This window comes from Cannabis sativa, chromosome 3, assembly GCF_029168945.1.
Source record: "Cannabis sativa cultivar Pink pepper isolate KNU-18-1 chromosome 3, ASM2916894v1, whole genome shotgun sequence".
NCBI classification, from domain to species: domain Eukaryota; kingdom Viridiplantae; phylum Streptophyta; class Magnoliopsida; order Rosales; family Cannabaceae; genus Cannabis; species Cannabis sativa.
In genome coordinates this window covers 17,546,501-17,561,900 of record NC_083603.1, presented here as the reverse complement: position 1 = coordinate 17,561,900, position 15,400 = coordinate 17,546,501, and the positions used below count along the sequence as shown (strand labels likewise).

Below are 15,400 nucleotides of genomic sequence, written 5' to 3'. Positions count from 1 at the left end.
TGAGGGATTAAAGCTTATCATCTCGGACCGACAGAGGAAGACCTAGACGATGGATAGATTCAAAAGAGACCCAAAGAGGGTCTTCCGTCTAGCTCACCGATGGAAGACTCGCTTCCTAAAGAGTATAGGGCAACAGAGAACAAGAGCATTTTAGAATGATGAACAAATGTCTCCGTAAGAAAGAGGCATTAAAATAAAGTTTGACATTGCGATTTCCCATTCACCTCAGGTAGGAAAAGGAGTTTCGACGAAAAAAAGGCCGCGACCCAAAAAAGGAGAGATAAACAATCTAGAAAAGGACACAATACCGTCAGACCTAGAGGAGGCAAAGAATAGCAGCCATTGTCTAATAATTAGATGGGTGGCACACTAGGGAGAGCAGAGAGAAAAGACACTCGTCAGGAAAAGAATAGATCAAAAATAGGTCATCCATGCAATCAAAGGACGTACCATATAAATAAGAAAGAAACTACATAAAAAGGGGCAAGATTAGGAACTGAAAAAGAGGGGACTCACACAAAAAAATTACGACTGTTTTTGGCTAAAATAGTTTGGCGCCGTCTGTGGGAAAACACCGTTACGTAGCTCCAAAGTTACCAGAGTATAACAAGAAGGGAGACCCATCAGAGTATGTATGTCAGTTTAAACAAAAAATGTTAACTGTGACGGTCCCACTGGAGGACTTGAAGTAATATAATGCAAGACCTTCACTCAGAGATTAAGGGGTCCTGCTCTGCGCTGGTTCCACAATCTGACATCAGTTGCAATAAACTCATATCAAGACTTGATCTTGAGGTTTCAGACAAACTTCGCGATAAGTGTCAGGACTGCAAAGGTGGACACAGGCTTAATGCTAATACATCAGGGACCAGACGAGCCCTTAGAAAAGTTCATCAACAGATTCAGCGAGGAATACGTCAGCATCCCAAAGTGCACTGATTTTAGGGGTGTACATCAAACCTAACCGCTCAAACCGCCCGCACCGCAAAAAAAATGCGGTTTGAAATTCTTCGCGGTTGCGGTTTGAATTTTTCCCAAACCGCGCGGTGCGGTGCGGTTTGCGGTTTTGAATTATTAAACCGCGATTCAAACCGCACCGCACCGCATCTTTTAAAATTTTAATTTTTATATTTATTTTATTAAGCCCATACATATGAGCCCAACCCAAGCCTATAAATCTTAGGGCAAAATCCATAACTCTTCATAAACCCTCTCTTCTTAGCAACAAACCCAAGCCCATACATGTGTATTAAAATTTGGAGTTGGAAGTTTGTGTTTGTTTTATTTTTAATCTATTGATGTAAGTATGTTAGTTGTACATTTATATTGTTGTTGGAACTTAATTAGTTTCAAGTTTGTTATTTTGATTTAGGTGTGTTGTTGAAACTTTAAAAAGATTATTGACTTATTGTTGTTGTTATAACTTTTATTAGTCTCAAGTTTGTTGTATTTTCTTAAGTGTTTTAGAATAATTATATTAATGATAGTTTAATTATTTTATGATGATTTCAAAAAAAAAAAATTATGATAGTTCAAACTGCATAAACTGCAAAAACCGCACCGCACTGCATCATTTTTTGCGGTGCGGTTTTTGCGGTTTTTTAGTATCGCGGTGCGGGTGCGGTTTGAAAAATTAGAAAAACCGCATTTGCGGGTTGGTTTGAAAAAATGGTTAAAAACCGCACCACCCGCACCGCGAACACCCCTAACTGATTTAGTGGCAACAAAGGCATTAATGCAAGGGTTATTGCATGACTCAAAGTTAAAAAAGCCAATAATAGTAGAACCAGGCCTGTCTTTGACAAGGGCCCTAACCATGGCACGGGGGTACGTGGCTTCAGAATTAGAAGAAACATGGCATGTTGAGGAAGTATCACAGGAAACATCAACGCTGGGGGATGCATTCCTATTCGAGGCAAAAGATCGGGTGCCAGCTGCATGATCACACCATAGAAACGAGGGCCGGCAAGTCAACGACAGAAATACCAGAGGATCCATGATGACAAGTATGAGACAAGCAAGACAACTGGGGAGCCAATGGAGCAATGAGGAGCTACCCCGAATGACCATCACATTAACTGAGTTAATGAGGCGGCTGAGGGGAATGAAGGAATTGAGGTGGCCCGCCAAAATGGTTATTGATCCCGAAAAAAGAGACAAAAGCCAGTATTGTGCCTTTCATGGGGAGCATGGTCATGTAACCTATGAATGCAGACAACTGAAGATCGAGGTTAACAGGCTAGTTAGAGAAGGGTTCTTCTAGGACTGTCAGACTGTGGATTCAACACTGCATGTTCAGCAAGGAGATGATAAGAGTCAGGACCAATCCCTACCTCCATATATCAAGAAGAATGTGAACATGATCTCGGGAGGATCAGACCTAAGTGGGAATTCAGTCCGAGCCTCATTGGCCCACTCTCGCCGGATCCACTCCATCAAGGCAATGACAGTAATTGATAATGAAGGACCCGATGTGCAGATATCATTCAATCAAGGGGAGGCTTCTGAGCTAGAACACCCCCATGATGATGCCCTGATCATTACCTTAGATGTGGCCCATGTTCGTATGAAGCGAATGCTTATAGACACCGGAAGCTCAGCCAATATCTTAGTTGCTGAGGTTTTGAAGGAAATGGACATTGAATATTTAAAGGCCCAAGAGACACAAGTTACTCTGGTAGGATTCTTAGGGGAAAGTGTCGTCGCTCGAAGTTTCGTTCAACTGCTTGTCTACGCTAATGGAATAAACAAGTCAGTCAAATTCCTAATTGTGGATTGTCCATCAGCCTATAATGTCATGCTCGGCCGACCATGGATCCATGCAATGAAGGCAGTCGCTTCGTCTGACCATCAGGTGATCAAGTTTCCATGCAAAGGCGAAGTAAGAGAAATATGAGGAGATCAGCTGGGGGCTTGCGAGTGCTATACCTCATCCTTGAGGAGCCAAAATAAGTTATAACAATTAATTAACTCCTTGACCCCAGCCCAAAAGCAACACCCTGCAGTCGAGGAGTAACAGGAGGTACCCTTCCACCCGACAGATTCAACCAAGACTACTTACATCGGCATGGGACTTACGAGGAATCGGAAGGACCAGATTGTAAACTTATTAAAATAATATTTTTAGGTTTTTACATGGGAACACTCGGATATGCCCATAATAGACCCAACTATAATTACCCACAAATTAAATGTGAACCCAAATTACATCCCGGTCAAGCAAAAAAGGAGGAAGATGGGAGCAGATCGAAACAAAGTCGTGAATGATGAAGTTGAAAAAATGTTGGAAAATGATACCATTGAGGAAGTACAATACCCTACATGGCTCGCCAACCCGGTGGTAGTACCAAAAAAGAATGGGAAGTGGAGAGTATGCATAGATTTCACTAACTTAAATAAAGCTTGCCCAAAGGACAGTTTCCCTCTACTCCACATCGATATGATAATCGACACTACCGGTGGGTGTAACGTGCGTGCCAAGATGACACATTACAAGCTAAGCGATGCCCACAAGTTGGCCAAGTGGTGGTCAAGTGGTGGCACATGTTGAGGTGCATGCTGGTGGCATGCTGATGCTTAGTTTGTATTGGAGTGACATTTTTGTAAATATCTTCAATATTGTCTGGAACGGGTTAGGACTTGGTATTTGCCATTTATTTGGGTCTACAAATATAATGGTTCGATCGAATTGGAGAAACTCTGTGATTTGGTTTATGGTTTGGCCATATGTCTATAGAGCCAAAATCATGTATGTTCCTGGTAGAATGCTAAAAGCTCAGAATGCCCTTTAAGGGGGACCCTGGTGTCAGCTCTCCACCACCCCCTGGCACCTTGGTGTTAAGTGAGCTACTACTAGTCAGTGGGACTAGTAGGGCGGGCATATGAGGATCACGAGGGGACTCATATGTCTCCATGAGTTGGAGTACTCATGGACATTATCGAGTCGACCCGGTAGTGCGTCTAAGAAGCTGCCAGAGGTTAACCGGTACGTTTCCATTGGCTTCTCGGTATGCCGCTTGCACAGGACATGGCTTAAACCTTCAAGATATGTTGTGGTGCGCCTTGGCCACGAGTGTCAACATGAGATGACACGGGTGGTCATTTGTGGGCTAGTTTGCATACGCGCATGGGACAGATGCACCATGTTGGAAAGAGACAGAGGTTTATTGTATGCAACTAGTTTGATAGCTTGTCTCGAGGGCCTGCCAACATGTGTGGAGGCATGGCGCCTTGAGAATTGGTCCATGGACATATGGGAGTCCTTGGGCGACGAGGGAGATTGTTCGGACAGTATCAAATGGGGCATGATAGAAGCATTGGCACGTTGACTTGGTGTTGGCATCTTGCCACACATGCTACCTTGGTCATGAGTGACAAGGTGAGCGTCTGTGTTGGGATTTGTCTTATCATAGTGGGAACCTATGGACAGTGCGAGTATCTTGGCTAGAGAGCCTCGATGCATGGATACACTCATGGATGCTTGCGAGCATGAGTCGGCAGGAGTTGTTCGAGAGACAGAAGTGTGCACGAGGCACACGGTCACGTAAAAAATGAGCCCATTGTTACTTGGATGGTTGGAAGGCTGACCTTGGCTTAGAGAAGTCAAGGTGCCGAACGGGTGTTCTGCTGCCTGAAAAGGTGAGCCCGTGACAGTTGGTATCAGAGCCAAGTTCATCTCATTGGGAGGTGAACCTGGTTGGCCTATCCTAGAGAGGATGTAGGCTTGTTGACGGATCAAGATGGTCCGAATGTTGGAACAAGATGTTGTTTAGCCAGTTAGTCTTTTAAGGGGGATCAGTAGACTCAGATGGAGTTGAGACTGGGTTGCTTTTCTTCATTGGAATACTGGACATCCTAGAGAGGAGACAATGATGGTTGCTTCGAGTTAAGTTCGGAGATGCTAGAAAGACAACTACCACGTGCCATTGTAGAGAGGTGCAACAAAATGTTTGAACCTCGATGGCATAGTACAAGGTTGATTGGGTAGTCCATATTGTATGCTTGGTACACTAGGCCAAGTTTGCCTGAGTGACATCGTAAGCCGCAGGAGGCACTTTTGTTGAAAAGGAAGCTTGTTGGGAGGGGTGTTAAAGTAGTGCAGGAACTGTCAAATCTTTGTTAGTCACGACAGTGGTCGAGAGCTAATGACCGAGATAGTTCAGATTGGGATAGACATGGAATGCTTCAGTTGCTACGTGTGTGTGTCAAGAGGGATGCACATGGAGACTAAAGGGGCAGAGGCCGCAATCGTCAGAGGATGGTTGTACTTGGAGGTGTTCGCATGTGAGTTTTATTTGATCCATATGGAAGCGTCGAGGCAATTGAGTGGAATGTGTTGGCTTGTAAAAGCACCAGTGGCCGTAAGTCACACAGAGGCATCGATAGAGATGTGAAGTTGTGGAATGAATGCATCAAAGAAGCCAACAAGGTTGAGAAGACTGAGCGCAAGTGTTGAGATGGCGCTAGAGTTTGTGTGGAGGCCAAAGGGCCGTGCTAGTGAAAATTAGTAGTCATGTGAGCCTACGAAAGTCAAGAGGGGTGCTAGAGTTGGCATGATGGCCAGAGAGTTGCATCATTGGAACTAAGTACTGTTGGGAATTATTTTACCAGGATCTTAGATCTACTCACAAGTATGTTTATTAACATCCTAAATATGAACTTTCTAAAACGATAAAATAAACACATATAAAGTTAAGAAAACCTTACATTGATGCAGCGGAATAAATGTCTCCTTCCACTCAGATCTCTAACCCTTGATTCCTTTCTGTAGTAGAGTATAATCAAGATCTGAGCCCGAATCTCCTTCTTCTTCAAGCTTTGATCCTTCACAGTCTTCCAATCTATGATTGAGTTACTGCTTGCTGTGTGTGGGCACTTACTCTTTCACTAGGGTCACGAAAAAGATGAAGGAAAAGAGGGAGAGAGGTTTCGGCCAAGGTAGAGAGTGAGGAAGGCTCAGTTTTCTGAAGAGAGAAATTTCTGTCAGAAAGGCTTATTGAAAACTTGTATTTTGACTGAGCCATCACTTTCTATTTATAGGCAACTTACTAGGTTTAAGTTTAGAATTATTTGGCATTAAAATAATGAAAATAATAATTTAAAAAAGCCTTATAAGTGGCCGGCCATAGGTGTTGTAATGGGCCCCACTTAATTTTGCAATTTTATCAAATTTTATCTCTATTTTCTCAAAAATGCCAATTTTCCAATTCTAACCTTTTAAATGCCAAAACTAATTATTTAATAATTAAAATACATTATTAAATAATATTGTCATTTAATTTAATTATTAATTAGACATATAAAGTCTATTAATAAATAAATAAACCTAGAAAACTCTTTTCCTTACAATTTCACCCTGCTTAGTGAAAATTCATAAAATCAGACATAGTCTAACTTTAGAATTATAATTGATCAATCACGAATCAATTAATGAGTCTTACAAGCAGAATGTTCTCAACTAGAATGGGGACCATGGATCTATATGCTGAGCTTCCAATAAGTGAACCAAATTTACCAAGTAAATTCCTACTTATTAATTTTTCGTTGAATCCACTCTTAGAACTTAGAATTGCACTCTCAGACTTATATAGAGCATATTGTATGTTCCACGATACCAATATACTATCTCATTTAACCATTGTTATAATCTTATTGTGATTTAAAGATCCTCTATATAGATGATTTACATCGAGATGGGATTTCTTTACCGTTCTCACCCCTCAATGTATTTTGCCCCTTAAAACACTTAGCTACCTGTAAATGGTGTTTAGTGATCTAATAATTAGTCAGTTAAACAAGAGCTCATCCATTTACTTCTATTTGCTAAGCTCGAAGGGAATCATCACTTAACTTCTATACACCAGTAGAAGCTATAGATTCCATATTTATGTTCAGCACTCCCACTCAATCATACTATCATGTTCCCAAAATATACGTATCACCCTGACCCAAAAGTAGGCTTAACTAATAAATCAAAGAACATGAATAGCACTCCTGAGTTGAGCCCAAGCATATCAGGATTTAGATTCTTTTCAATCTTAAGATCAACTACTGATATTGACTTGGAAAGATATGTATAACGGTAAGTTTGTAATATCTTAACTTAGTTGCAATATCGGTCCAGTCCAATGTATACTCCATACATTCGAAACTAGTATACTTTACTAATGTCTTGGAAAGAACATAACACTTACTCCAAGTGTAAGTACACATCATCGCTGATTATCACATTAGTATAAATCCAATAACACTGATGAAACAGGGACCAAAACTTTTGATTCATATGATCACAATCACATTCCACTGTGTTGACGATACTGTAATTGTGAATAAACATATGATCTGGATTTAACTAATTTTGTGTGTATGAATGTAATAAACATATTAAACATATTAAACCATTAGCATGTAAAATTCATGCAAACATCAATCACTTCAAATTTCTTATATTGATAACTAATCAGATTGTAAAGAGTTTTATTTAGGGTATAAAACCTAACAAACTCCCACTTGCACTAATATAAAACAAACTGTGCAAATAGGTCAATCTGATATCTTGATCTTCAGATCAAGTGTAGTATATTTGAATCCACCCAAACTTCTGGAAACTAGTTCATAAATACTCTTATGAAACATCCTTTTCTATATGCTTTACTCATCAAGGGATACTGAAATCTTTACTGTTTTAAAAGTACATCTGAATAAACAGAAGACATATCTCTCATATTTTAAAATATGTAATTGAGATAATACAGTGTAGACTTTTCTTCAGTGATATAACTTTCTGGTATTTTCGAATAGACCAAGTTATAGTTCTTCTCTGGTAGAGCTTGAATTATTATACAATAATTCCTCCACCCCCAAAGTAAGCACCATCTCATATAATTTCGAAATTAGATGGTGAGATACAAAGACAACTGATACACAGGTCCTTAATATCTGACATATAGATCACTTACATAAATCCTTCTTGAATATCTTCTAATGTTCCCTATTTGATTACATCTCAGATAGCTCCCACTCAATAGCAGATGTCTGGTTAAATACTTTTAACCTCTGATTGTTTGGAGAGTTACCTAGTTGTGACTTTTGTATTAGTCTGAAACGACTAAGTCATCAACATAGCAGACTAGTATTTGAAGTGAAAAATACATGCCAGAGATAAAGTAATCAAAATTAAGATACCAACAAATTTTATGAGGATTAAGAATTCTTGGTTCAAGTCATTCGAATGGACTGAACTAGAGTTCTTTATCTTATTCTCATAATTCTGATAAGCTATACCTATCCATGTGAATGGTTAGATTTGCTTTTCAGTAGTGTTCTTAAGTACCTATCACAATTATCAACCTAATGAAGATGGGTATTGAACTTTAAAATTCTCCCACTCAATTAAGGTAGTGTGAAACTTTAACAAAGAACTTTCAAAGGTATCAAACTTTTACTTACAACAGTAAAAACGAAATGGAACATACAATCAAGATCAAGAATCTATATTGACAATAGCTGACTCATTATATTACTTCTATGTTTAAACAAGATATGTGTTTCATAGGGAATTGTGGAATAGACTCCACCCCTAAGAATATACATATAGGGTACTTGTGGACAACCTCCACCCCTAAGTATATCGAGATTATGATCCACCCCTAAAGGTTGTAAAGATCATGATTCTCTTAGTGTGATAGAGTTTATGTGGAGTTGAATACTATCCAGAGTTCATTAGATATAAAAGATCGTTGAACTGCATAGTTTTCTTAACTTTTCTCCACCCCTATCAGATCATAAGATCTTTTTATTAAACAAATTCTTAATAATTGTATGAGAATTAACAATTATTGATAAACATAGAAATAATTTCTAATGTTTATATAATATAACTCTATGAAGAGTTGTAAATATTATAGAATTTGCATCAATAATAAAAACACTTACACATACAAACATACAAATATAATGTGGTAATAATTGATGAAGATAAATTAAATGAAGCTCAATCTCATAAATTGCAATAGGGAATTTCGAAAAAAAACTTTATTAATATTAAAAAAAAATTGCAACAATATGAGAGAAATAGGGATAAACATCCCTAACTAAAATTTGAAATCCAAATTGTTTTAAACTAAAACAATTAATTCAAATTGAAGAGCTTCATCTTCATCTGGACGATTTCACCCTTTGGCCCAGCTTGACCCAACTCAATTGAGTTCAAGTAGCTTGGCCTATCAGAAGAAGAAAACAAATAAACAAAGTTTAGTCCAGAATCATAAATCCAATTGGATAATAATTCACTAAAACTCTTAAAGTTTATTAATGGAAATACCTTGTTTCTTTGCAAGAAGTTTAGGACACTGGGGTTTCCAATGACCTTTTTCATTGCAGTGGAAACACTTTCCTTTAAGTGTAGCATCACCAGAAGGAGCAGCCTTTTTATTGGCTTTTGTTTGCTTCTTGGTGTTCTTCCACTTCTTCTTCGATTTGGGCTTTGAAGCAGAGGCAACATTTGCTTCAGGTTTCATCGTCCCATTACCATTACCAGGATTATGAGGTTTACTCCCTTTCTTCTTGGGTCCTCCAATCAAATTTTCATAAGTTTGAAGGTCATTGACTAATTCATGAAAGTCAATTTCCTTCTTATTCATGACATAATTTGATGTGTATGGTAGAAATGCTGGAGTCAGGCTATTCAAGATAAGACTAACTTGAGTAGCACTGTCCATTTCAGCACCATGATCCTGGGCTTCTTGGAAATAACTGGACATGAGGAGGACATGATCATGCACATTTTGATGAGGTTCCATCCGTGTGTTAATGTACTTCTTAGTCGCGTCAAAGCGTGACTGAAGTGATGCCTTACCGAATAGCTCATTTAACTTCGTCATAACTTTAGCAGCCTTCTCAGTTTTAGAAAACCGAGTTTTGAGGGTGTCAACCATGCTAGAAAGCATAAAGTATAGAGCTTTGTCATTTGCCTTCTGCCAACGCTCATACTTTTCTTTCACAGCTTTGGATGCATTATCCCCAGGCACTTCAGGTGACGGCTCAGTTAAAACAAACAAGGCACTTTCTCCTATGAGAGCAATATTAATGTTCTCATTCCATTTATTAAAGTTAGATCCATTCAGCTTATTTTCAGTCAACAGTGATAACATGGGATTCATTTTGACAAACAGGATACTACAAAATAATAGAAATCAACAAATAGAAATTAATGATAGTTTAACACACAAAATCAATTCAGAAATTATAAGCACATAGCAAGTAGGAATGATATGAGAAAATACTTAAAAATTCAATCCTAAATAATTTCCAAGGTTTTCAACAAACTGATATCAGTGTCCCGTTTAGGCGAGAGTCAAAGCTACCATCCATTGAATAGAGTTGTCAGCTCATCTAAAATGTTAAACATTCTAGCAAACTTTTATTCGATCAAGATTAGAATCCAGCGTTGTCCCGTTTAGGCGAGAGTCAAGGCTATTTTATCTTATGAGCTTCTACCATTGTTTCGCAATTTGCAAGTCAAATATGGTCGCCACCATTAGGGTGATCTATACCATATAAAACACTTACAAACCACTTATCATGCGAGATTAAACGGTGCGAAATTGCTAATGAACGTTCCTCCATTAGGGAGGATTACTCACTAAAACAAACGCGGTGTAAAACCCACAATGGAGATCGAATATCTTAATAATAATAAAGCTCATTATTTAAAATGTATTTTCTTTATTATTCTAATAAATAAATCTCATTAAATTCAAAATTTAAGAATTAAAATTCAAAATTAAGAATTTAATATAATATTTATAAAATTATACTAGATGGTGATTGAAATAAAATTAATTATTTCCATCTTAGTAATAATCTTAAATATAAATATTAAGGAAATTAATTTAAGTTGAATTAAATAAATAATTAGCAACTTAAAAAATTTCCTTTGAGAATATATTTATTGGGTTCGAAAATTAAGTATATAAAAAAAAACTATACAATTGTCGAAAAATAATAAAAATAGAAAAGAAATACTTCAAGCAAAAATATCACATATCTAGATATTCTTTTGACTAGTTAATTCAATTTCTAATAATATATATATATTTTAAATTCACTTATTTTAAATTAATCTATTAAATGAAAAAATCATTGACTTGAGTTGGTCCAAGAATTAATTAAAATAATTAATTAATTTACAACTCAATCTATTTTTCAAAAAAAATTCGAAAATATTGCATAATGCAATTTTCGAAATTGATTAATAAAATAAAGAAAAAATATATATTTTGAAAATTATTTAAATTTAAGTTGAAAAATTAAATTTCAACCTAAAAAATAATTTTCTATTTAATTAAGTGTCATGAAAAATCAATAAATATTTAAGTATCATGATGAAAATCAACTTAGATATTTAGATTTTTCAACTTAATTAATTGTATTAAATTCAAGAAATAAATAATTAAGTGTAGAGAAGCCTTAATTATTAATTTCTATTTAAAACTAGGAAAAATATACTTAATAAAATTGTACCAAAATTAATTATTTAAATAATTAATTTCACAAAAGTATAATATTTTCCTATTTAAATATTAGAAATAATAAGTAGTCTAGAAATTACTATCTAGAAAATATCTTATTTGACTAAGTATCTTTTCAAAATTTGAAAAATATCTAATTTAAGTTGTATAGAAAAAATCTAAAACTTAAATAATTTCAAATCTAGATTTAATTAAATATCACAAATTAAGTTGTAACCACTTAATTTGAAGATATCTTTTAAAGTTAATATTTGAAAAGATATTAACACAAAAAAAATATCTAAGATATTCCATTTCAAGTTAATATTTGAAAAGATATTAACTTAAAAAATATCTTAAGAATCTTTAATAACTAATGCCTAAGATTCCTCAACTTGATTTAAAATTTAAATCAAATATTCAAATTTAAGTTAGTTAAGAAAAATCAGTTGATACAACTAATTTATAACTTAAATAGGAATATTTAATTAAATAAGCTCCAGAAAGAATCTAGTTAGTTAAAATTCTATATTTAATTAAATACAAGAAAAATACAAATAGTTTGTCTAGAAATAATATCTAAACTAAAAGTGTTTTTCTTAAATTAACTTTAAAATATTAAAATGAAAAATAAATTTTCATATATTTTAAAAGTTAATTATGTTGCTAATTCAATTTTATTAGGTCAAACTAATATAATTAACCTAGTACAGTTATTCAAATCAGGCAAATGGGCATTCACAATTGGGGTAGTTCATGTGAGGGGGTGCTGGGTTCAGTATGTCGTACCCACTTCTATGGCACCCAACTCTCACACAAGGCCCAAAAGAGAGGAATTTAACCTTAAAATGAATAACTGTTATTAATTGAATAGGTCCAAAAACTAGATGGACCTAAACAAAATCTATCATGGTGTGACATTTTATTTAGCAACAACCTATATGCATCTATATATAATAAAATAAACATATAGGCTCACACAGGCACACTTTGGATGGATCCTATCATGTTGCTAGGTCATACACAGATGAAAGAAGATTGTAAAATTTACCTGTTACAAATTATTTACTTGACCAAGGGAGCCATCAGATCATTAGATCTGGCAAAAAGTAACCATGGCTATTTGCAATCAAGTAATAATAGGTTTTTAAAACTTACATACAAGCTAAAAACACATACTCCTGCAACAAGGTTAGCTGGATAGTTGGAAGTAGGATTTATTTAATTTTAAATAAATAATTTCGAAAAAATAAATAATTAAAAAAAATATATTTTAATTAATTTCGAAAAAGAAAAAAAATTTAATTAATTTCGAAAATAAAATAAATTTAAAATTTCGAAATTATTTTTAAAAATAAATATTTAAAATTAAACCTACTATTTGAAAAATTAGGTTTCAACCAACCTAAATATCATTTCAAAATTTGCTAACTACTTTTAAAAATTAAATGTTATTTTAAAAATAAAAATTAAATAAAAATTAGAAAAGATAAATAAAATATCTTTTCAGATTTTAAATTTAATTTAAATAAATAAAATAACAAAATTTAAAAAATTAGCAAAATATCTTATATCTATTTAAAATTACATGATTATAAATATCTTATTTTAAATTTAAATAAGGTCAAAATATCTAAAAAGATTTAAAAAATCTTAATAGATTAGATATTTTTAAAATATCTTAAAAGATATGATATTTTTTAAATATCTTAAAAGATATTATAAATATCTTTAAAAGATATTATAAATATCTTAAAAGATAAGATATTTTTAAATATCTTAAAAGATATTATAAATATCTTAAAAGATATTTTAAATATCTAAAAAAAAATCTGACCTTAAATTTAAAAAAAATATAATCAAATTTAAAAATAAGATAGATTTTTAAGCAAAAAGATAAATACTAGTTCTATTCAAATTCAAATTACACTAATATCTTGAATTAAATTAAAAAAAATTAAATTAATTCAAAATGATAATTAGAATTGAATTAGGAAGTTAATTCCATGAAAAAGTATGAAAAATTGAAGAATATTGAAAAAATTCGAAATTGTACGGACAGTTCTGCGATCGCAGGAAACTATCAGCACAGCCCCGATTTTGTCAAATCTTCAAAAAATCATAACTAATTCAAATAAAATCCAAATTGAGTTCTGTAAAAGGCTAACTTGCTTAATTTTTTCCATACTATCCAATAAAAACAATTCCAGAACATACAAATAACACTCAATACAACATGATACCATCCAAAGAACATACAAACAATCGTTTTAAAGTCCAAATTACATGCAAGTAAATCAATTACCATGGCTCTGAGGCCAGTTGTTGGGAATTATTTTACCAGGATCTTAGATCTACTCACAAGTATGTTTATTAACATCCTAAATATGAACTTTCTAAAACGATAAAATAAACACATATAAAGTTAAGAAAACCTTACATTGATGCAGCGGAATAAATGTCTCCTTCCACTCAGATCTCTAACCCTTGATTCCTTTCTGTAGCAGAGTATAATCAAGATCTGAGCCCGAATCTCCTTCTTCTTCAAGCTTTGATCCTTCACAGTCTTCCAATCTATGATTGAGTTACTGCTTGCTGTGTGTGGGCACTTACTCTTTCACTAGGGTCACGAAAAAGATGAAGGAAAAGAGGGAGAGAGGTTTCGGCCAAGGTAGAGAGTGAGGAAGGCTCAGTTTTCTGAAGAGAGAAATTTCTGTCAGAAAGGCTTATTGAAAACTTGTATTTTGACTGAACCATCACTTTCTATTTATAGGAAACTTACTAGGCTTAAGTTTAGAATTATTTGGCATTAAAATAATGAAAATAATAATTTGAAAAAGCCTTATAAGTGGCCGGCCATAGGTGTTGTAATGGGCCCCACTTAATTTTGCAATTTTATCAAATTTTATCTCTATTTTCTCAAAAATGCCAATTTTCCAATTCTAACCTTTTAAATGCCAAAACTAATTATTTAATAATTAAAATACATTATTAAATAATATTGTCATTTAATTTAATTATTAATTAGACATATAAAGTCTATTAATAAATAAATAAACCTAGAAAACTCTTTTCCTTACAATTTCACCCCTGCTTAGTGAAAATTCATAAAATCAGACATAGTCTAACTTTAGAATTATAATTGATCAATCACGAATCAATTAATGAGTCTTACAAGCAGAATGTTCTCAACTAGAATGGGGACCATGGATCTATATGCTGAGCTTCCAATAAGTGAACCAAATTTACCAAGTAAATTCCTACTTATTAATTCTTCGTTGAATCCACTCTTAGAACTTAGAATTGCACTCTCAGACTTATATAGAGCATATTGTATGTTCCACGATACCAATATACTATCTCATTTAACCATTGTTATAATCTTATTGTGATTTAAAGATCCTCTATATAGATGATTTACATCGAGATGGGATTTCTTTACCGTTCTCACCCCTCAATGTATTTTGCCCCTTAAAACACTTAGCTACCTGTAAATGGTGTTTAGTGATCTAATAATTAGTCAGTTAAACAAGAGCTCATCCATTTACTTCTATTTGCTAAGCTCGAAGGGAATCATCACTTAACTTCTATACACCAGTAGAAGCTATAGATTCCATATTTATGTTCAGCACTCCCACTCAATCATACTATCATGTTCCCAAAATATACGTATCACCCTGACCCAAAAGTAGGCTTAACTAATAAATCAAAGAACATGAATAACACTCCTGAGTTGAGCCCAAGCATATCAGGATTTAGATTCTTTTCAATCTTAAGATCAACTACTGATATTGACTTGAAAAGATATGTATAACGGTAAGTTTGTAATATCTTAACTTAGTTGCAATATCGGTCCAGTCCAATGTATACTCCATACATTCGAAACTAGT

General features: G+C 34.3%; 1 protein-coding gene across 1 annotated transcript; it reads left to right on the top strand.

Annotated features, from left to right (window-relative positions):
• Window positions 1-1,999: 1,999 nt before the first annotated feature.
• LOC133035951 (uncharacterized) lies at window positions 2,000-2,896 on the top strand. Its single transcript, XM_061112401.1, has 2 exons — window positions 2,000-2,197; window positions 2,300-2,896. The coding sequence occupies exons 1-2, from the start codon at window positions 2,000-2,002 to the stop codon at window positions 2,894-2,896; spliced, it is 795 nt and encodes a 264-aa protein (XP_060968384.1).
• Window positions 2,897-15,400: the final 12,504 nt, after the last annotated feature.

Bases quoted from the DNA above. Each gene is read 5' to 3' on its own strand.
- LOC133035951 (XM_061112401.1), top strand. From the start codon at position 2,000: ATGACAAGTATGAGACAAGCAAGACAACTGGGGAGCCAATGGAGCAAT. The intron at 2,198-2,299 runs GTAACCTATGAA...CTGCATGTTCAG, and splicing joins TTCATGGGGAGCATGGTCAT to CAAGGAGATGATAAGAGTCA.